The sequence below is a fragment of the Lissotriton vulgaris genome, chromosome 7, assembly GCF_964263255.1.
Source record: "Lissotriton vulgaris chromosome 7, aLisVul1.2, whole genome shotgun sequence".
Taxonomy (NCBI): Eukaryota; Metazoa; Chordata; class Amphibia; order Caudata; family Salamandridae; genus Lissotriton; species Lissotriton vulgaris.
Window position 1 is genome coordinate 623,986,222 of NC_141695.1, and position 21,925 is coordinate 624,008,146.

Below are 21,925 nucleotides of genomic sequence, written 5' to 3' on the forward strand. Positions count from 1 at the left end.
GGTGGGTTCTTTCCCCCCGGTGGCTGAATTCCTCGGCTACTGCCCGCCCCCGCACCCCCCAGATTTGGGGCACCACTTCCTGGGAGGACAGGGCCAGGGGAGAGAGGATCCTGGAGGTTAGGTGGGCCGAACAGACTAGGGCCAGAGTGGGTGCTGTGTGGGGGCCATGAGGTTGAGGGCCCGCCTACCCCGACCTCTGTGGAGGAAAGGGAAGCGGAGTTGGAGGAAGAGCTGAGGAGAGTCAGGGCCAGGAAGTCAGTGCAGGACCCCCCCACCCCCCCCGAGGATCATGGCAGGTGTAGGGATGGCCAGGACAGCTTTGAGGCCCGATGGTGCTGGGGCCAGCTCAGGTTGGAAGCGACCTGAGGGGTGGGAGGGGATCCAAGCCAGCGGCTGTCAGCACCAGGGGTGCCTGGCGGGGCGCAAGACGGCTCCGAGACGCAGGACAGAAGCAGTAGGGCAGTCCGCGGCGGCTATCCCTCCACCGAGGGCTCGGGGTCCTGTAGCACGTGTGGAGACTGGCATGCGTGTGTGGGGTGGTGTGCAGAAAGGTGTGAAGAGGGCTGTGAAGGAGGTGGACAATGTGCGTGTGGATCTGGAACCGGTGCTTGAGTTGGATTATGGTGCGGAGAGTGACGAGCTGGAAGACGGGGAGGTGCGGGATGACTTGGAAGGCTTAGGGGGCGCTGCCGACAACGGCGACCTTGGTGTTTTGCAGGCCCCGGCGTCGACTAAGACCAAGGCCGGGACGGCTGCGGTCCAGGTGACTGCGTTCAGAGGACGGCCCCGGGAGCGGAACACGGCACTCACAGGTGAGGGAGCCTGGTGGGGGGCCTGGGAGGACGTTCCCCGGGGGGGGAGGAGCGGAAGAGGACTTGCATGTCGTGGGAGTGGGTGATGGTTTGGTGCGGGAGGTGGAGAAGCCATCGGGCGGTCCACCCGAGGAGGGTAAGAAGGTGGATGGTAAGTCGGTGACTTTGGGGGTGCAGACGGACAAAGGGGAGGGTAAAGAGGAGAAGGGAGTGAAGGGGCCTAAGAAGCTGCCATATATGGGGCTGGCTATGCCGTTGGGTTTGCATCTCTCGGAGAAGCTCAAGGATCGGATCTGGAAGCATGAGTTTGTGGATGTCTTTAAGTTGCTACATAGGGAGGTACAGGCAAAAGAGGGGTCTAAGGAGGAAGAGTGGGAGCTGACGAGGCGCCCTAGGGTGCCGGTGACGATGGAGAACTAGACGTCAGCGTTCTTGATTTATGCCAGTGTTTACTGCCAGAAGTATTTGGACAGGGCGATTGCGCTTTTCAAATACATGGACATCATTCGCATGGCCCAGATGCAGTTTGGGGGTTTTGCCTGGCTGAGCTATGATGAGGAGTTTAGAGCCAGGGTCAGTGCGAATCCCGAAAAGAGTTGGGGGGAGTTGATCAGGAACTCTGGGTTCAGTGGATGGCGTCTTCGCACTCCACTGCGTCCACACACACGGCCAGTGGCCTGCCGGTGGGATATCGGTCTTTTCCTCCGCGTCCCGCCCAGAGCGGGGCGGGTGGAGGAATGGTGCCCAACACCATCATCTCAGGGCAGCAGTCCAAGCCCGGGGGTTATTTCACGGGGCCTGTTGGAGCTACAATAAGGGTTATTGTTCCCGGTATCCCTGTAAGTTCAAGCACGAATGCTCTAAATGCGGCGGGAAACATGCCCTTACTCAGTGCCTCACGCTCACCACACCCTCGGAGCAATGGAGGAACGCCAGGGAGCGGGGCCACCCTGGACCAAAGGGCGCCTACACCGGTTAGGGTGGAGGCGATGGCCCCGTGGCTCTCGTGCTACCCGGATCAGGAGGCGGCGGCGCGGCTTTTCTGGGGTTTCACTGAGGGTTTTAGAGTGGGCTACCAAGGTCCCCGGGAGCGCCGTTGGGCCGACAATTTGAGATCTGCCAAAGAGCTGCCGAGTGTAGTGTCTGCTAAGTTGAAGAAGGAGGTGGAGGAAGGCAGGGTGTCTGGCCCGTTTACTGACTGGCCTTTGAAGGACCTGATCATCTCCCCATTGGGGGTGGTGCCGAAGAAAGAAGAGGGGGAGTTCAGGATGATACACCATCTGTCATGGCCGGAGGGCCAGTCGGTGAACGACTTTATTGCAGAAGAAGATTCTAAGGTGCTCTATGCGTCGGTGGACGACGCGATCCGCCTGGTGAGGGTGTGTGGGAAGGGAGCGGAATTGGCGAAATGCGACATCAAGTCTGCTTTCCGTTTACTGCCTATTTACCCGGCGGATTTTTTCGCTCTTAGGCATGCAGTTTCGGGGGGCCATCTACGTGGACAAGGTTTTGCCCATGGGGTGCGCCATCTCCTGCGCTCTTTTCGAGCTATTCAGCACATTTCTGCAGTGGGTCATGGCGCGAGTTAGTGGGTGCCGTGAGGTCACTCACTACTTGGATGATTTCCTCTTCCTGGGGAGGTCAGATACCGGGGATTGCCGCAGGGCCCTGTTGCGATTCCAGGAGATGGCCTTTCAGTTTGGGGTGCCTCTGGCACCTGAGAACACGGCTGGTCCCAGCTGTTGTCTCACCTTCCTGGGGATCGAACTGGACTCGGTGCAGTGGCTGGCGCGCCTCCCTGCGGCCAAAGTGGCGGAGATCCTGGCATGTCTGGACTGGTTGGTGGGGGAGAAGCGGATTCCTTTGCGGGCAGTGCAGAGACTTCTGGGTTTCCTTAACTTTGCGTGTAGGAAAGTGCGTGCAGGGCGGACGTTCTGCAGGCGGCTCGGCATGGCCATGTCGGGGGCAGTGCTTCCACATCACAGAGTCAGGATTTCTATGGGAGTGAGGGCAGACTTGAGGACCTGGATTACTTTCTTGCAAGACTTCAATGGTGTGTCCCTGGACTTTGACGAGGAGAGGGCGGTCTGGCACTGCCAAATTTACTCTGACGCGGCTGGGTCAGCAGGGTTTGGTGTTTTCTGGGACGGCAGGTGGTGTGCGGAGAGCTGGCCGGCCTCCTGGATCAAACAAGGGAGGAGCATTGCTTTCTTGGAATTCTTCCCTGCGCTGGAAGTGTGGGGGGAGGAATTTCGTAACAGGTCGGTGCTCTTCAATGTGGACAATTTGACGGTGGTGGAGCTGGTGAATCATCAGAAGTCAAGGGACCTGAGAGTGTTGCGGCTGTTGCGGAGGTTCATGTTGGCTTGTCTGCGGTTGAATGTGGTGTTTCGGGCTAAGCATGTCCCTGGAGCGAATAATGACATTGCGGATGCTTTGTCTCGTTCGCAGTGGCAGCGGTTTCGACAGCTGGCACCGGGAGCGGATACATGCAAGACTGAGCTGTCGGCCGGCATCTGGGCCTTGGGGGAGTGAGGATGATTGGACTAGTGGAAGGTTTACTGGCAGAGACCACAAGGAGGACATATCGTTTGGCATGGTCTGAATTTAGTGCTTTCATGGGCTGGAACTTGGATGGCGTCGTGGGTGTGGAGTCTGCAGTGGAACAGGGGCTGAGAGGTTATGTGTTGGATTGTATGGATCGGGGTTTGACTGCGGCTACGATTTCTGGTAAATTGGCAGGGATATTGTTCTACTGTGTTCTGTTTCTGGGTTTTGACCCAACCAAGGATGTGATCCTGAGCAGGATGTTGCGGGGTTGGGGCAGGGAGCAGGGGAGTAGGGGGGGCAGGCTGAGGGAAGCTGTAACTTTTGAGTTGTTGGTCCGGCTGGTTGTGGTGTTGCCGGAATGTTGTTACGACCTGGTTGAGGTTGGCCTTTTCCGCTTGTGTATGGTGTGGATGTTTTTCGGGGCGTTTAGGGTGTCTGAGTTGCTAGGTACGAGGAGAGGGGCTGGCAGGTTGTTTGAGGAGATTCGAGTGGATGGGGGGCACTTGGGTATTTGGTTGCGGTGCTCCAAGACTGATCAGTTAGGCAGGGGTAAGTGCGTGTGGCTGAATGAGACGGGTGGGGAGGTTTGCCCTGTGTTGGAATGGCGTACTTTCGTGGGGACGGTGAGTGTGGCACATGGGGAGATTTTTTGTCACGAGTCTGGCGCGAGAATGACGGCGGGCCAGTTGTTGGCAGTGTTGCGCAAGGCTTTGCGACGTTTGGGCATGGATGCGTCTGGTTTCGGGACCCACTCTTTCCGAATCGGGGCTGCGACAGCGGCGGCCAGGTTGGGTTGGTCCTGGGATAAGATTAGGAGACTTGGGCGATGGAAGTCACGCTGTTGCGAGAGGTATGTGAGGATGTAGGGTGGTCCCAGGCAGGATGTTGGTTGATTCATGTTGTTGTTCTTCTTCTAACATCTTTTTCTTCGTAGGGTGCGTGGGTGGACCGTGCGGTAAGACGGTGACATGGATTGTTGGGCACTCCTTCGTGCATTGGACATCCAAATATGCGGAGCAGCAGGTTTACGGCCGTAACCTGGGACTGAAAGGACACTTGCACGAGGTACAATGGTGGGGCAAAAGTGGCATGCGATGGGGGGCACTACTGCCCTGGCTCGCGAAGATGATCCCACAGAGAGGATGCCTTGATTTGTTGATTATACATCTGGGGGAAAATGACCTGGTGCAGCTGTCCGGATTGGCACTTTTACAACTCATGCAACGGGACTTGGATGTGTTGAAAGCAAGGCTTGCAGGGACCTGGAAAGTGTGGAGAGGGGCTATGAAGCATGGGGCAATCGAAAAGGCTCGAAGGAAGCTCAACAGGGCAATGAAACTTTAGTGTGGTGACAAGGACATTAAAGTTATTGCACATGGCAGGATCCGACTGGAGGAACCTTTAGTTTTTAGGGACGCCGGGGTGCACTTGTCCCAGCTGGGCAATGCGTATTACATGATGGAGATTAGAGATGTGGTGAGCAAGTTGTGGAATGAGGCTATCTGGTGTCGCAGGGAGTAAATGCTGGCGTGTGTGGTGCGGACTGGCGGACCTTGGACGGGTGGTGGGGCAGTGAACCGCCCTACAGGGGGTTCACTGGTTGGCGGTACTTTGAGGGACAGGGGGGTCAAGAGCGGGCACACCCATCCCTTGGGGGGGAGTTCGTAGGGCGGATAGAAGCATGAATGGCATGACGCAAGGAGTGGGCTGGATGACAGGTGATTGAGGGGCAGGAATAAAGCATGGTATGGAGCTTCTAGGGCTTTGTGATGAGGTGGAACGAGTGAAACGAATGAGAGGTGAGTGTGAGTGGGGGTTTGATGTTATTATCTGTTTATGTTTACTGTTATGTACAGATTACGCAGTTCTGGTCTAATAAAATGGCCTTTTACGCTGACACTGCGTGGTCTGTTTATTGCGCGATTGGTGCGCGCGTTTGCATTCCTTATACAATTCCTGTCTATCTGAGGAGGTCGTTTTCCCCCCAATTTTTTTCCGTAGTTTTATATAACGAAACTTAACCCGAAGGTATCGGTTATCATAGCGCTTTACATGAGCACCAGTTGCATTACACAAGGACGCATTCATTTTTTGTAGGCATGGGGAGATTAAGTGATTTACCCAGAATCACAGGATGTTGAGCGTCATTGACGAGATTGGAACCCGGTTTCCCAGATTGGAGATTGACCGACCTAGCCGTAAGGCTACATCCTCTCCCCAAGCATGGTTCCAGAAACATGATGTGGCTCTATTTAGTAACCTATTTACAAGAAAGGCGCGTGTGCCTCTCTTGACAGCTGTCATATGATTGCCCTAGTGGATGTAGACTCAAACGTTTTTGCCACACAGATGCCGCGAGTTTGGGAGGGAGAAGGTCTAGTCTCCTCCCTGACTCATAGCAACTAGGTATTTAGCCCGGGCATGCCGCGGACCCGCAGCAATTAAGAGCCAGAGACTGCTTGTTATTCCGGCAGCCAGGGACGCGCACTCACACTAAAGCAGAAACTTTTTAGCTTAGGAACTTTTAAACTTTTAATTTGTTTTAACTCGTTTTTAACAGGTGTGTTACTCTGCTGTATTGTCTATACTGTATAATCTTTGGCATTGCTGACTGAGATTTCAGTTCCCAGCTCACTATCTAATCTTCAGCGGGCTAGTTTCTCATTCTCTGTTAATCCTCCCCGGTCCACCACAGCTTCTGCTGTTTGAATGGAGGGATTCCTCACTTCCGGTTTGCCACACAGAGGCCGCCATCTTGAGAGGGAGAGGGTCTAGTCTCCTCCCTGCCCCATAGCATCTGGGCATAAGGCAAGCCCGTCTTCGCCTGTCAGCATCAGGCGCAGGCCATGCTGCGCGTTGTTCGGGTGAGTCGAGAAATATCCTAACCTACACTCGAGAAGCACTACAGGACCCAGGTAACTTCCACAAATGTAGGCACACTGTGGTAGATATGAACACCATTAACTCATTTGTTTGCTCTTGGGGCAACAGGTTTCCGGGCAAGGAGGGGGGGATGTGCAATTGGCACCAGTCCAGAGAGAAACAAGTACTAGCACAGGTAGTCATGAAAAGCAAATCAAAGCAGCACTTCTCAATACTCGGTCCCTCCAAAAGCACAAAGCACAAATCCATGACTTTTTATCGGACGAGCATCCCGACCTCATGTTCCTCACCGAAACATGGCTTTCAGACTCGTCCAATCCAAAGATTGCATCAGCCATTCCTGATGGCTATAAACTTTTTAGAATGGACAGGCAGTCGGTGACAGGATGGGGGTTGCCATGGTCCACAAACAGGTACTAGCATGCTTCCCTATTCTACTTGACCAGGTAGAGGGCGCAGAGTGTCTAGGGTTTTGGTGCGTGTTCTCACCACAACAATGCATCACATGCATTCTTATCTACAAACCACCAGGTGCACTATGGAATTTTATTATTTCTCTACATGAATGCATCACCTCACTTACCCTAAGATGTAAGCACCTACTCATTCTAGGGGACCTGAACTTGCATTTTGACAAGCCCATGGACCCCCAGGTGAGGGTCATTGTAGAAGTCAAAGCAGCCTGCAATCTCATACCCTCTGTTTCAGGTCCTACCCACAAATTTGGACACACATTAGACCATGTTTTCTGTGACTTACAGATGGTGATGGACCCTCCAATACTGCTAATTTGGTCTGACCACTTCCTGGTCAACTTTCGGATTCCAGTCATTAGGAAGGCCCAACCCTTTAGGGGAGGCAAAGTTAGAGCTCACCATAAAATAGAAGTTCCTTCCCTTAAGTATGCGCTTAACTCCTCTGCCCCCTTTCTGTTGGGCAACCCCAAAACAGATGCCCACACGGTAGAAGTTTGGTTAAGGACAAAGATTGAGGCAGCTACTCCTATGACCAAACGCACCTCTAAGAGAACTGGCCACTCGGCTCATTGGTTCGAAGAATCACTGAGAACCAGCAAAAGTAATTGTAAAAGATTAAAAAGGAAATGGCGCAGGAAGTGTCTTGTAGAGGACAGAAATAGCTTCTAGGCAGCGCTGAAATCACACTACAAACTAGCAAGGTGGGCCAAAATTAGTTATTTGGAAAACAGAATTGCAAATACGAACAAGAGAGGCAAGGACATTTTTTAAATTGTTAAATCATTCACAGCCCCGAAAGCAGAGATCAAAGTAGAGTACCGCCATCGGCCGATTGGGCGAAGCAGGTGGCCTGCTCCTTCCATGATAAAATAAAGACAATCCAACTGTCATTTTACTCGGATGTGTAAGAAATCACAAAGGTGGGATGTGTCTTTCCACCCTCCTCATCAGGGGTGCTCTTACAAAGGCCGCTACTGTCACAAAACCCACCATCAAACTTGAAGACTCACTCACATATCTGTTGGGTCTCAAATCCGGATCATCTACTGATGCGTGCCCTGCTAAACTGATACCAGCATTAGCAGCCACCTTAAACGCACCAGTCAATAAGGTATTCAACTATTCACTGGTAACGGGCGTCATGCCATCTATCTGGAAACAGGCAAAAATTGTGCCTCTCCTGAAGAAACGTAACGCTGACCTCAACACTTCTACTAACTATAGACCAATTTCTCTTCTCCCAACTTTTGCCAAAGTAGTGGAGAAACATGTCAAGAACGTACTTAGAGGGGACGTGGCCTAGATGCCAGCTGTGGAGCCAGGACATCGTGCTCGAGACTGCTGGCGGTGGTCAGAGTGAGGGGGGCGGCCTTGGCCCCGTCTGTCACTGCGGAGAGTGGAACGCCACACCCTGGAAATGCCTGAAGGGCTGCGGTAGCTAGCCAGTGATTGACAGCCGTTTTGAGACTCGGCCTGCGGCTTAGCCTGACTGAGAGGCCCGGCGGCTAGATCCGGCAGTGAAGGTGAGGTGTTGCGCTGGGGAGCGGTACATGCGACCTGAGATTGGGTCCCTCGGCCATTGAGACGCGCTCGCCTCCTGTTGCTCCGGTGGTGGGTGCTCTGGTGACAGTGTCGGCTGATAGTGAGGGTGGCGGGTTGCTGCGCTAAGACCGGGCCTGCTCTCCTTGAAATTCCCCCTCCATGGCAGCCAGGGATCGGCGGCATAGTCGAGCCGCGCGAGGTGTGGCGGAGTGAGCGGAGTGAGTGGCAGGGAATCACGGGGACGGCAGTAGAGTCTCCAGATCCGCCTGGGGCCTCAGCATTATGTGCCTTCTTTGAACCCCCCTGAATCCACCTGGGCCTTAGGGAGTGTCCATATCGGCGGCAGATCGGACCGCGTGGGCACTTCCCGGGCCCCTGAGACTCATGATCTCTGGTTTCCGCCGCGGGGGTGCACAGTTTGGAGAAGCATATCCTGCAAAGGTTGCAGATTTAGGGGACGGCGGCGCATGGGGGCCCTCCATATTGACCCAGAGCACTGTTGAATCGGCAGTCAATCGGACCGCACGTGCGCTGCTGGGAACCTTTGGTGTAGTCGGGCACGGCTTCGCCCCGGGGGTGGCTCGCTGGCCCTGGTCGGCTCATCAAGGCCCGCCTGAGGGACCTCAAGCTTCCATGCGCCCTCCTGTTCCCGGCCCACCTGCGGGTGGTGTATTGGTCCCGCACTCACTTCTTTGACACCCCACAGGAGGTCTTCAACTGGACGGATGAAACAGGGTGGGTGAGGGTGCACAAGCTGCCTGGAAGAGAGTCGGACTTCACATCGAGCGATGTGTCCCGGAGAGGTCCCCGGGTACAGCAGCAGAAGCATAACAGACGTATTGCGATCCCGGCAGCGCTCCATGTCCTGTGGCGCCTCCTCTAGGGGGGCCCTACCTTTGGGCGACAGACATTGGAAGTCTGATGTATAGGTCCGTGAGGTGCTGCAGAGTCTCAGACTATTGAATGTTTATCGGGGGAGTCCTGATGTAGGCTGGTTTCTTCGCCAGGCCTGTGCTGGCGGGGGACGTGCCCTGAGGACATGTGCTGTAAGTTGGGGATCCATTGGTCGGGCGATCCCCGTCCCCCAGTTGGGTATTGGGGGTCCAGCTCTGCCGCGTCAGATGCTTCAATGTTCTTGAGGTATGGGGTGGGGGGTTTGTTGGGTGGGGGTTGTTTATGTTCACAAGCTGCACTCCTCTTAAGGTCCGTAGTTCTACACATGTACACCGACACAGCCTATTGTCTGCTATGCTAACAGTTGCGCTCCCTCATGGCTAGTACACCCAACAGAGGACAGGTGACCCCGGGCACTCTCCGCATTCTTAGCAGGAATTTGCGCAGGGCCATAGACAAAATCAAAAGTGGGGCCATACTCCATCAGGGCAAGCGGGCTGGGGCCGATATCCTTATGCTGCAAGAAACGCACTTGATGGGTACGGAGGCACTTTGCCGTGATATGGGTTCCAACAGGTCTACCATGCCGGCTTTACGAGGGGTTCGCGGGGTGTAGCAATTCTAGTGCACCGCAGGGTCCCCTACACACATGTCCAACAGTGGGCCGACACGCAGGGGCGCTATTTGTTTATCCGGGGCAAGATTGGTGAAGACCTCTTGATGTTAGGCAGTGTTTATGCTCCCCCTACCTTACAATAGACTCTGGTGGAGAGACTTCTCACTCTATGGGTCGATATACCGGAAGTGCTATCCGTGGTGGGTGGAGATTGGAATGACGTTATGTACTTGGCTAGGGATAGGTGTAGAACTAGGGGTAGCTCCGAGAGTAGCCAACCCACGAAACTGCATTCTTTGGTGACGGGACTTGATTGGGTTGATGTACGGCGAAGCTTTCATGGGGATAGTCTGGAGTTCACCTATCTTTTGGCGGTTTACGAGTTATTTTCCAGACTCGACTACCTCTTTGTGCCCCAGGCGGCAATTGGCAGAGTGGTATCGGCAGAGATGCTGCCACGAGGCCTCTCGGAACATTCCCCAGTGTGTCTTGAGCTCCATATAGGCAGAGGAAGGCAACCGTTCCGGTGGCACCTCTCGGTTTGGCATTTACAGAACGATGATTGCGGGGCACACAAGAGCAAAGCAATTGATCATTTCTTAACATCTAATGTGGGGTCAGTCTCTTGCGCTGAGACTCTGTGAGAGGAGCTGAAACCCACACTGAGAGGGGTAGACATTTCCCAGTGCGCTGCAGCGCGTAGAAAGCGTAGGGAGGAACTGACACCTGCAGAAGCGACATAGAGGCACTTGAGCATCGGAGTCAGGAGGCGGGAGGGAGTCGGCTTCGGAGACAGTTACTCCTGGCCCAGCAGACATGTGCTGCTCTTCTGATGGATGGAGCCCGACAGGTCTGGCTGGCGACGCGTAGTAGGGTCTACCAATGGGGGGACAAGTCCAGCAAAGATGCTGCACCGACTTTGTCAGGAGCAACATGCCTCATATCACCCCATTTCTCTTTTAAAAGTGGAGGCAAAGATTCTGGCCATAGCCTTGGCCAATCACCTTCTGCCCCACATATAAGTCCTCGTACATCCTGATCAGGCTGGGTTCATGCCCCAGAGGGCGACCAGACACAACATTAGGCAGGCACACGAGGCGGTGGCTTCTATTCGGCAGATGGGAGAACCAGCGGCTCTACTCTTGGGGGACATGGATAGGGCGTTTGATTCCCTGAGCTGGGTATACATATTTGCATTACTGTGCAGACTCAACCTTGGCCCACGCTTCCTATCTTATCTAACACTCCTGGACACGGGTTTGATGGCGTCAGTGAGGGTAGCGGGTGCGACCTCATTCACCTTTTCCATCGGACGAGGCACGCTGCAGGGCTGTCCCCTGTCTCCGTATTTATTCGCTCTAGCCATGGAGCCGTTGGCGGCCTGGGTGCGCATTGATGCGCAGGTCCGGGGGTTCGAGTGGGCCCCGGGCCAGTCAGATAGGATCGCGCTCTACGTGGATGATGTTCTCTTCTTCCTTACAGCGATTGACAGGACCGGGCCACGGCTCCTGCGCATCATGCAGATCTTTGGGGAGACATCTGGGCTCTACATGAACCCTCACGAATCCCTGTTATGGGCTCTGGGGGATCGGACGAGAGTGGGAGCGTAGGCTTCCTCGGTACAGTTAGCGGTGTAGGGGCTGAAATATTTGGGCATGTTTCTTTAGGATGTGCCGGCAGTCTCTTGGGAGCATTATTTGGCCCCAGTGTGGGAGCGGGTTTGTGAGGACCTCAAGATCTGGTCCCGTATGCCCCTGACATTATATGGAAGATCGGCGATATTCAAGATAGTGGCACTTCCTTGGCTCCTCTATGAGTTACAGAATCACCCATACCCGATCCCGCCCGATGGTTCCGGCAGGTGAATGCCGCACTTGGGCAACTCCTGTGGGAGTGGGGAAGGGTGCGCGTGGCTCTACGAACATGCTTCCTCTCCACCTATTGTGGAGGGCTCGCGTCCTCAGACATTCTCTCGTATTACCAGGCCTCGCACCTGCTGATCCTTAATGAGTGGTGGTATGCCGATAGGGGAGACCCGGCATACGTGTTCGAGCGGCAACTCATGGGGGGCCACTAGCTACATGCAATTCTGTATTCGGCGCCGTTGCGGGCGCATTGCCGTCAGTCACGTGGGTGGTGTTCCTGATTTTGAGACCGGCATTACGACGAATGGGATGGTGGAACACTCTGACTCGGGAGACTCCCCTCTGGAATAATGGGCACCTACCCCAATTGGCGGCCTTGCAGGGTTTCCGGAGATGGGACGACATAGGTACTTCAGTCCTGGGGGATGTTATGAGGGGATCCACACTCAAGTCTTTCCAGGACCTCCAGAGGGAATTCCTTATGCCACGGTCGCAGTTTTATCGCTACCTTTAGTTTCGTCATGCCCTGTCCCCCAGCTTAGAGGGTCTGGAGTCTCTCCCCGAATTCAGCCTGCTGGACCCGAAAGTCTTTATGGGGGACCTGAAGGAAATCCCTGTCCCTGGTTACACATTGCTCCCCCACACTTCAGAGGCTTTGGGGGGACTGGGAGGCGGATGTGGGCACACTGGAGGAGGAGGATTGGATGGAGGCCTTGGCGGCTCCGCGGGGAACGGCCATAGCGATGCAACTTCGCCTCGTCCAATGCAAGTACCTACACAGGGTCTACTTTACTAGGGCGCGCTTGTGTCGGGCAGGGCTGATCGCTTCCCCGGAGTGTCTTCGATGTGGCCGGGAGGAGGGCACGTTCATCCATATGCTTTGGCGGTGCCCTTCCCTGGATCGCTTGTGGAGGGAGGTATTTGCCTGCCTTTCGGAAGCCCTGGGGATGGGACTTCCCCGTACGCCGCGGCTGGCCCTGCTACATGTCATAGATGGGATGGGAGGTAATGTGTACAAATGACACCTCATGCAATTGGGTTTCACACTGTCAAAGCAGGACATCGCCAAGGCGTGGAAGGCGCCACGGGCCCCCTCGGTGGCCGCATGGAAGAATGGATTAGATTTTTGTATGAGGCTAGAACAACCTGTTTATCTGGCCAGGGGGTACCCACACAAGCACTACAGGATCTGGAAACAATGGGCGGATTATCGGGCCTGTGGTTGGACCCGCCAGCTGTGGCAGAGGTTCATCCGTTGGGGTTTTTTCTTTCTATATAATTGGCCTGCGGGGATGCTGTGGGGGGGCCAGAGTGGGTGTATTTTAGTATTCCAAGATTCTTCTGGTTTATCTATAGGCTGTGGACAGGATTATGCAGACGTTTTGCGACCAAGGGGGTGGGGTGGGGGTGGGAAGGAGTTGGGGGGGGGGGTTCTACATCATTTTGTATTGCTCGAATGTTTTCTGAATGTTTTTTGATTTTATTTCAAAGAAGTTGATTGCCCTTGTGTCTGTATGGTCTGATTCTGCAGATGTCTCTGGTGTGCAGAGCCCTGCGATATATGCACAAATTGACAAATAAAATATGTTTTTTTTTTTTTAAAAAGAGCGCACCTACGAAGTACATGGAGGTACACCATCTCCTGCGCCCCCTACACAATCCGGATTTAGGGCTAACTACAGCACCGAGTCTGCCCTGCTGGAAGTGACTGAAAGCCTGAAAGATTAGCTGGATGTTGGGGGAAGAGTAATATTTATCTTGTTGGATCTGTTGGCTGCTTTCGATACGGTGCCCCATGGGATGCTCTTGAACAGACTAAATAACATGGGCATAGAAGGGAACGCATTGGTATGGATCACATCTTTTTTGGAAAACAGGGAACAGATAATCTGGACCCCTCCATTCTCAGCCACAATGCAAGCATAAAAGTGGGAGTCCTGCAGGGCTCCTCTTCAGCTAATTTTTTCATGTAAGAACGGGGAGGATTTTAATGTGGATGCAATTAGATCCTGCCTCACCAATGTTTTTAAATGGTTGAAGCAGCACCAGCTCAAGTGCAATCCAGACAAAACTGAGATAATATTCTTCGGCCAACTAGTGGAGGACAATTGGGATCGGTGGCGGCCCTTAGATCTTTCCTCCCCCAGCAATAGTTCAAACCTTTGTAGGAACATGCTTTGGAGTACTACGGATGATAAAGAAATTTCTGCCACGTCTCCCCCAGTATTCCAGGAGGATAGTGGTTCAGGCTCTGATCACGTCCAGACTGGACTTTGCTAATGGGTTTGCCGGACTACCTTCTCTAACGCCTCCAGGTAGTGCAAAATTCAGCAGCAAGGGCGATTCTTAAACTCAAATCCAGATCACATATGACCCCCCATCTGAAGTCCCTACTCTGGCTCCCAATTAGGGAAAGGATAACATTTAAGGCTCTGGTCATCTTTTTCAAAGCCTTCCATGGCACAGGTGCTGCCAATCTTAGAAAACGAGTCAGCCGTTATGTGCCTACCAGGACACTCAGATCATCCACCGCCGACCTGGCCTGCATCCCCAAAGCTCGTCTGGCCCGCAGAGGCGGCAGATCTTTCGGCTTTTTGGGAGCCCAATTCTGGAAGAAACTGCCGGCAGCTCTGAGAGCATTAACAGTTCTCTCCCACATTAAAAAACAGCTTGAAACATGGCTATTTAAAAACTAAGTCTTTGCAGGATATTGGCATGTGAACTATTAACAACGGGACACTCCGGTCGGAGTAGCTGTGCACTATATAAATACGGGTCATTCATTCATTGCTAGCTTGAAACTGGCAGAGCTGGAAGACTGGGCAGAAAGACCAAAATTAATTGCTTTCAATCAAACTGGTTTCAGAGCTAACTCTAGTACCAAAGATAACTTAGTTGCGCTCTCAATGATTGCTGAAATATAGATCATCAATAGAAAAAAAGCTTTTATATACCTACCTTGTGGATTTCTCCAGAGCCTTTGATCATGTCAACCGTAACCTTCAATGGAGAAGGCTGGCAGGTTGGAATGTCCCTGCAAAATTATTATGCAATATCCAACTTTTATACCCAAACAATGGAACAATGTTCAAACTTGATTCTGATAATGGCTTGTCGACCAAAATAGAATTCAAGAGTGGCCTGAAACAAGGGTGCATTTTGGCCCAAGTGCTTTTCAATATGTTTATATTTGACTGAAGTGCATTGCTTGGCAGAGCTAAATTACATCCACTAAGGCTAGGACATTGTCAGGTGATCTCATTGCATTATGCTGATGATGTGGTTCTGATTAACTTGACTGGCATTAGAGTGTGCCAAAACAATATGGTGGTGAACCTCACAAAAACTCTGATCGTGGTGTTCGGAAGGAAGAAAAGTAGTCGATTACTGGGTGGCCTTCCGGTCTCAAGAGACACTTGCTACAAATACCTTTGTGTCTGGCTGCAGGAACGCAATCTTTTTGTTTGCATCTAAACTCATTAAAGCATAAGACTTCATCCATTCATTGCAGCTTTTCAATCCTTACACAGCAAATTGCAAACCATAACTTTGGCGCTTCTTCTTGCAGTGATGAAAGCCAAACATATTCCAACAATCAGCTTTAGCTTTGGCACAGTGGCCTTCCTAGGGATGGTTGGGGCCTTTCTAAATTCAGCACAAAGTAAGGCACTTTGCATTCCTTTTCGACTACTATAAAATGCCTCTCTGGCACAGCCATGGCTGGAATTTGGTCTGCTAAACCAAGTGTTAGTGCAACATGGCTCTTTACTTAAGTGCATGTCACTATTAAGGTTGTCCGATCAGATGACACTGCGTTCTAAGATATGGAAATAAATTCAAATTACCATAGCAAAAAAACACAAACAGCTGTACACTGGCTTTTGATCTGGCCTTGAATGACCTTGAAGCAAATGAACTCTGGGAATCAACATTCCTGCATGTCCTCTTTAAACCATCTCTAATTAAACAAATAAAGAAGATCTCATGGAATAGGGACAAAAAAAACTTCAGTAAAAGAAGCCTTGCATGAACCGTCATTAACTCTTATTAAAAAAAACGCCCACAATTATGCTTAACTGCTTTAATGAGATTCTGTTTTTTAATAGCAAGTTGCTTCATGTTCGTTTTGGCTCTAGTCAAACTACTGATTGGCTGCCAAAAATGGTCAAGGAAACCTGTGTTCTAAATGCAGACTGTGTAATTCACATACGGAAAGTTTGACTCACATTGTATCAAGTTGCCCCAAGCTGTTGACTGAACGTAAGGCTTTGTTACATCAGAGCATGCCGTCATGCCAGTCTTTTGTCTAAGGGTTGCGGCTTTCTATAAAATGTACTACAAATGCGGACAAGCCCAAGCAACAGCTCTAAACTGGCACCGTTCAACGTGGTCAATGTCACTGTTACATTATACAGTGGCTTTGTACAGTCCTGCACTTTATACTAGGCATAATGGAAGCAGCGTTACAGGACATGATGTGGAAGAATAAGGACCAAGAGAATACGAGGGGCCACTATGAGGAAAATATTCAGATCTGACTATGCTGAATATAATCTTTTGCACGTTATAGCGAATTTTGCACTAACTGTAAAAAGTGGATAGGTCATTGTCAGATAAAATGCTAATTGTAGATGTTGCAGTATCAGAGGGGTTGAGTACATTTCTTTTAGCTTGATATCTTTTCTTCCATTTTTCAGTAAGTGTTGTCTTGACACACCTGCACTTTATATTTGGTTTTATGAGAGAGGCAATGTATAAGACAATAGGTAACAAGGTGGAACAAATGACTATGGGGCGATATTACTGTCCAGGAATGAGTTTACCTCTTCTTTGTTTCTCTTTTATGCTACCCTTGCACTTCTAGCTTATCTTGCACTGTCACATTTGCATTATATATCTGGTTTTATGGAAGAGGTAATACAAGATAAAATGGGTTATAATGTGAAACAAGAGAATAAGGAGTGATACTGCTCCCCTGAAAGAGGTTATTGTTTATTATTTCTGTGAATCTATTGTTTTGTAAGGTGTACATTTATGGGGTTTTTAATTAACTAAAATAAACTTGTCAATTGTCCAATGTTCTCCTACATATCTCCATATAAAGTGGGGGAACCACAGGTTAGGCAGGGTTGGAGCACTGTAGGTTTAGGTCAGTGCTTCCACTTTGCCAAAGTGTAGATGAGCTCCTTAGCTTGCCTTTGATATTAAACAATGTTTCCTCCTGGCCCTATGTTAAATACGTGTTTTTCATTGTGCTAGACGTTTTTCAGCTTTTCGGGCTCTCCGCAATTCTTTTTGGTGTTCACCGTGTTTGTGGGTCCTATACCTGGGATTTCAGATTTCGTTCATCAGTCATTTGTTGATTTTGTAAATTTGTTTTTTAGTTGGTCCATTATATCTTTGGTTTCCTGTATGAGGCCAGTGATAAGGGAGTTTGTGTGCTGTATATGACTCCAATAGTTACATTTGACATGGGAACCACTCCCCAGTTACATTTGTGAGTAGAAAAAATGTGCACATTCTGTGGGTGTGTGACTCTCCCCGTAGCGTTTTGCAGTGGTTGTACTGGCCTTGTAACATTTGGGGTAAAAACTGACATTCACTTTGTTAAATTTTATGACATAAACAGCCATAGGACTACATTCAAGAAGTGTGAGGGCACTCTCCTAGGTACGTCAGGAATGTGGTAGACGCCTTGCTACATATTGGTGGTAAGTAAACACCGAGTTAAGGGGCCTATTAGGATAGCAGATTTTCCGCATCCTCTGGGCCGGCGGAAGCAACCGCCGGCCCGGAGGATGGGGAAAATCCGCTGCGGACCCACCAAAGACCCACCGCCACATTAGGATGGCTGGTGGGCTCTGGTTTCAGTCCGCTGCTTTTCCGCCGTGGTTGGCTTACAACCGCGGCGGAAAAGCTCTAATATGGTGGCGGTGTCTCTCAGACACCGCCAGCCATATTAGGAAGGGTTTCAAAACATGCTTTTCCGCGGCGTGTTTTCTGCCGTGGAAAAGCATGTGGAACTTCACTGCAGGGGCCAGTTGCGGGGCCCCAGGGTGAAGGGGCGTGGGGGGTGCACATGGGGGTACCTATGGTACCCCCCTGCATTTGCATGCAGTAATCGTCAGGCACCGCACGGTGCCTGCCGCTTTCTGCATACAAATGCAATGTATGCATTTTTAACATTGCGGCGGGTGCAGCTTGAAGCCGCACCCGCCGCAATGTTAAAAATAGAGGATGTGACCGCCATGGTGGCGGTCACATCCTAATTGCACAGGAGGGAACTCCGCAGGCCATGCGGAGGTTCCCTCCTACTCTGGGGTCGCGGACGGACGCAATTCCGTCCGCGATCCTAATAGGCCCCTTAGTTTGGAGTTTGTGACACTAAGCTGGTGTATTTAATTTGTAGTGGAGAGCTCACCTTCTTGCACTAGTCATGGGTGATGCATATATTGTATGAGTGAAGGAAGCTCACCTGTTCACACTATGGTGGGTGGCTTGTCCAGGGTGTTTTCATGAAGTTGTGGATGCTCACCTGGGAACTGTATACGCCGTGTACTGTTGGGGGGAAGGTGGGGTGCAGTACTAGGGGATATATGCCAAAGTGTGTTTAATGGATGACAAAAACAATTACCTGTGTATATTCAAAAAGTGTGATGATGCCTATTTCAATACATTTGGGTTGCAGGCACATAGGTGTAATTGGTGGATCAGAGGACACTCATTTAAGTGCATCCAAGGAGTGAAGGGGCATTAACCTGTGTAAATCTAAGAGGTGTGAGAGACACAGAAATCGATGCATTGAGGGGAGGTGAACACCTTTATGCATTTGGCCAATAGGAGTGCTCCCTTTAATTTGTAGGAGGGTAAGAGACACCGCAGGGTACATTTGATGAATTAGGTATAAAGACCTGTAAACATCTGAGGTGTGTAATGAGAGGGCATTCACTTTGTACATGTGGCATTAGCTTTGTAGAGAAAACAATCAACAGATAGATTTACAGGAAGTGAAATGGTGGCGGGGGAACATAAACTCTATTACATTTACAGTACAGTTGAAGATAACCACATGGTGGTGGGAGAGCATACACTTCATTACATTTTCGGCGCGGTGGCAGATATGCACTCCATTACACTGTGGTTAGAGACACTTACCTCATCACATTGTGGTGGATCTGAAGGCAATGCTTGCTGGACACCCAGAGAAAGTATATCTATGGAAAAACAAAAAGTATGTAAAACTCTTAGCTTCCTGGCGGCTAAAATATTATATCTAAGCACCACTAAATATATTTCATAAATGTCTTGTGGAAAACTTGGATATGCTTAGTATCCTGTTTGCCTTCCCGAAGAAGTAGATGCTATTTAATGTTCCGATATAACTCGAGGCTAGTGGCAGCTGTGTCTGATGAAAATTGTATTCGACTAAGAACCAAACATTTAAAAAGCGAGAAACATGATCGAACCTAACATCCAGTGGTAGAGGAGGAAGTGTGCAAATTCAGGTGGATATAGTGTGCTCATATATTGCTGTGAAAAGGGCTTAGTTTATTAAAATAGAAAATACATTGCAAAAGTCGAAAGATAATTGAGGATGAAAAGCTGCGAGGAAAGCAAAGATGCAGATTTTGTTCTGATTCAATATCGTGATTTTTCCAGAGATAAATTGACACATTGATGGCATTAGGAGCCTGACAACTGTAAGACTGCTAAAGAGGCCACATTGTGTACTTGCTATGTCGTTTGCTTTCCCAAATCTGTATCTCATTAATTCTTTAAAATTTTATAATAAGTAGTACATAGAGTGGGGCCGGTGGGTCAGCCCATTTTAGTCGTTGGTTTGCCTGAATTTTTCTTTATTTTCCGTTGTTGTAAGGATAGTCCATCAAGGCATTTCTCGGATAGTTACATTGTCCTATTTCGTCCGCTTTAAGTTTTGGTGATTGAGCATTGCATATTCCTTTTGTTAGACATAAGATCTACTGTGCAATCTTTGACATATTAATTTTTTTACACAACTGTTTTTTAGTTGTTGGTTCATGACTGTTTTCTTTAGGATGCATGGACTGCTTGGTTGTCTTAGCCTGTCTTAAAGACATAGTGCTACTCAATAACCATCCATGCCCATTCATTTGTTTCACTGTGCTGTATGTAAAAAGAGCATGTATCTTTTGGTGGCATTAGCATTGGCTTTCATTCTGTTAGGAACCACAATATCAACAAAGGTGGTTCTATGCAGAAAAAGGCACTAATATCCCACATGCACTGGGAGAAATCTACTTTTGCTAGCTTTGTTTCTTTCTGGAGTACGACACCCCCACTTTGGGGCTCTGTCTTGGGAAAACATATAAATGTCACATGCTTGGGCGTGGCCAACGTCCGAGGAAGATGGCCGCTCACTAGAGAGGCTCCTGCGACCCACCACCTATATCCCATAATATCTGCTACAAATCTGCATTCTGAGACACCCACTGGGCATAATTCAGCCCCCAAGAACCACTTGATGCACCCAGTAAAAGTGTGAATCTCACTGGAGGTCGGTGCGGCTCCAGGCCGGGAACTGGAGCTGAGAAACGCCCTGGAAGCCGTGGGACGTGTGGCATCGCCATGACACTGCGAAAGCAAAACCTGCTGCATGAATTGGAAGGAGTAACCAGGGTTGGATTGGTAACGCGGGCACTCGAGAAATGACCGAAGGGCCGGTATCCAAGTTCTAGCTGTGGGCTGCTTTTTTGGGCAGCCCGGGGGCTGTCTTTGCTGTGAGGATGCCGCCAGCGGCCCAGTGGATGCCTGAGTGGCCTTTCTAAAGGCAGATGGGCGGAAGTATCACTCCCTTTCTCTCGCTGGCCAGCCCATTAATGTATGCTGATTGGGCGGGGCCAGGGGGCCTGAGCAGAAATGTTCTTACTTGCATTCATGGGTCGAGTCGCCAAGAGGGATGGCATTACCATGCTGCTTTAAGCCGCTCTCCGTGACATTGCCCAGCACTTAGCAGGCTGTTGACCAACTTAATTTAGCTGCGGCCTGCCTGTCCCAGATGGCGTGTGGTGCGTCGGTGTTGAAATTTTTCAAGAATACTTATATTTGATAGACAGAAATCTACATGTAATAGCGAGATATGCAGGTTCATATTTTTAAAGTTAAAGGCTTGTAACAACATTTGGGTTTCCACAGGTGAAAAGTAGAGGGACTTAAGCAACCAGTCAGCTGACTGGTTGCAAATCAGCCAACTGACACCATAAAAGAAAAGCTTTAGATTAAACTGATCCCAAATGTTTTATTGAGCCTTGTGAAAGACCAGGCATGTCGCATTATGCTTGCAATGCAAATTTCCTGGTGTTATGCCATTATACCAGGTCGCATAAGCAGGAGTTATTTTTGAAACGTATTAGTTTTAAGGATGCATAGAGGCATAACTGAATAACTGACGAGCTTGCACCAAAATCGAAATACCTAGGTCATTCAGAAGAGTAAATAATGCTATGAATAGTTATGCCACATTTTCATGTGGAATGCCACTTCAGCCCAGCGTGGGCTTTGGACACCAAGTACCAGAACTCTAAGCAACATGGAGGGTGCTCAGTCACGGCTCGCAATACATGGGTGGGAGTGGGAGGGGGGGATGAGGTGACAAACAAAAAACCTAACCTGACCGGGTACCGGTCGCTCCGCCTCTGCTTCTGTATGCCCTGCGCCAGGAAGGCGCTTTTAAGCCCAGATTTAGGCTCAGATCTCTGTACTGGGGTGAATGTATGACATTGTTATGCATTCTGTCTATCAACTGTTGTTTTGCACACATCGCTCCTGCAGCACAGGACTCAACTTTAGCCCGGCTGGGGCTTTGAACGCTAAGTAGCAGCACTCTTAAGAGGCAGGAAGGGCGCTCCAGTCACGCTCAGTGCCTGGAAGGCGTTCTTAAGCCCCGCATCACTGAGTCCTGCAATGTGGGACGCATGTGTGCCCGGACACCCCCGGTACTTCACTGTCTTTCAATTTACTAAACTCGGCCCTAGTGCATATCCGGACTAATTGACATTGGATCCAGGGGGCTTGTAGTGCTTGTTTTGCTCCACACATAGGAGGTGCTATACTTTAAACTGATGAATTCGGTCATATCTAATGGTATATCAGCCAGCCTTCCTTCTTATGAACTGGGAGTTTTTGATAAGCTAGCTGGAGCTCCTATTAGCATGAAGGATTGACTGGGAACTGTGGACCAAGGGCCCTTAAACTAAAGTGTCATCCCGAATCAATACATTCCTCAAGATCCACACCGGTCACCGGGAC

At 50.4% G+C, this 21,925-nt stretch overlaps 1 protein-coding gene across 1 annotated transcript in view; it reads right to left on the reverse strand.

The window, feature by feature from the left end:
* Positions 1-21,925, reverse strand: part of LOC147702155 (proton channel OTOP2-like) — a 399,525-nt gene that overhangs the window by 200,353 nt on the left and 177,247 nt on the right. Inside the window, exon 4 of the mRNA XM_086930800.1 lies at positions 18,794-18,852. Within this exon, the coding sequence (XP_086786926.1) occupies positions 18,794-18,852 (59 nt within the window). The remainder of the gene's footprint in view (positions 1-18,793; positions 18,853-21,925) is intronic.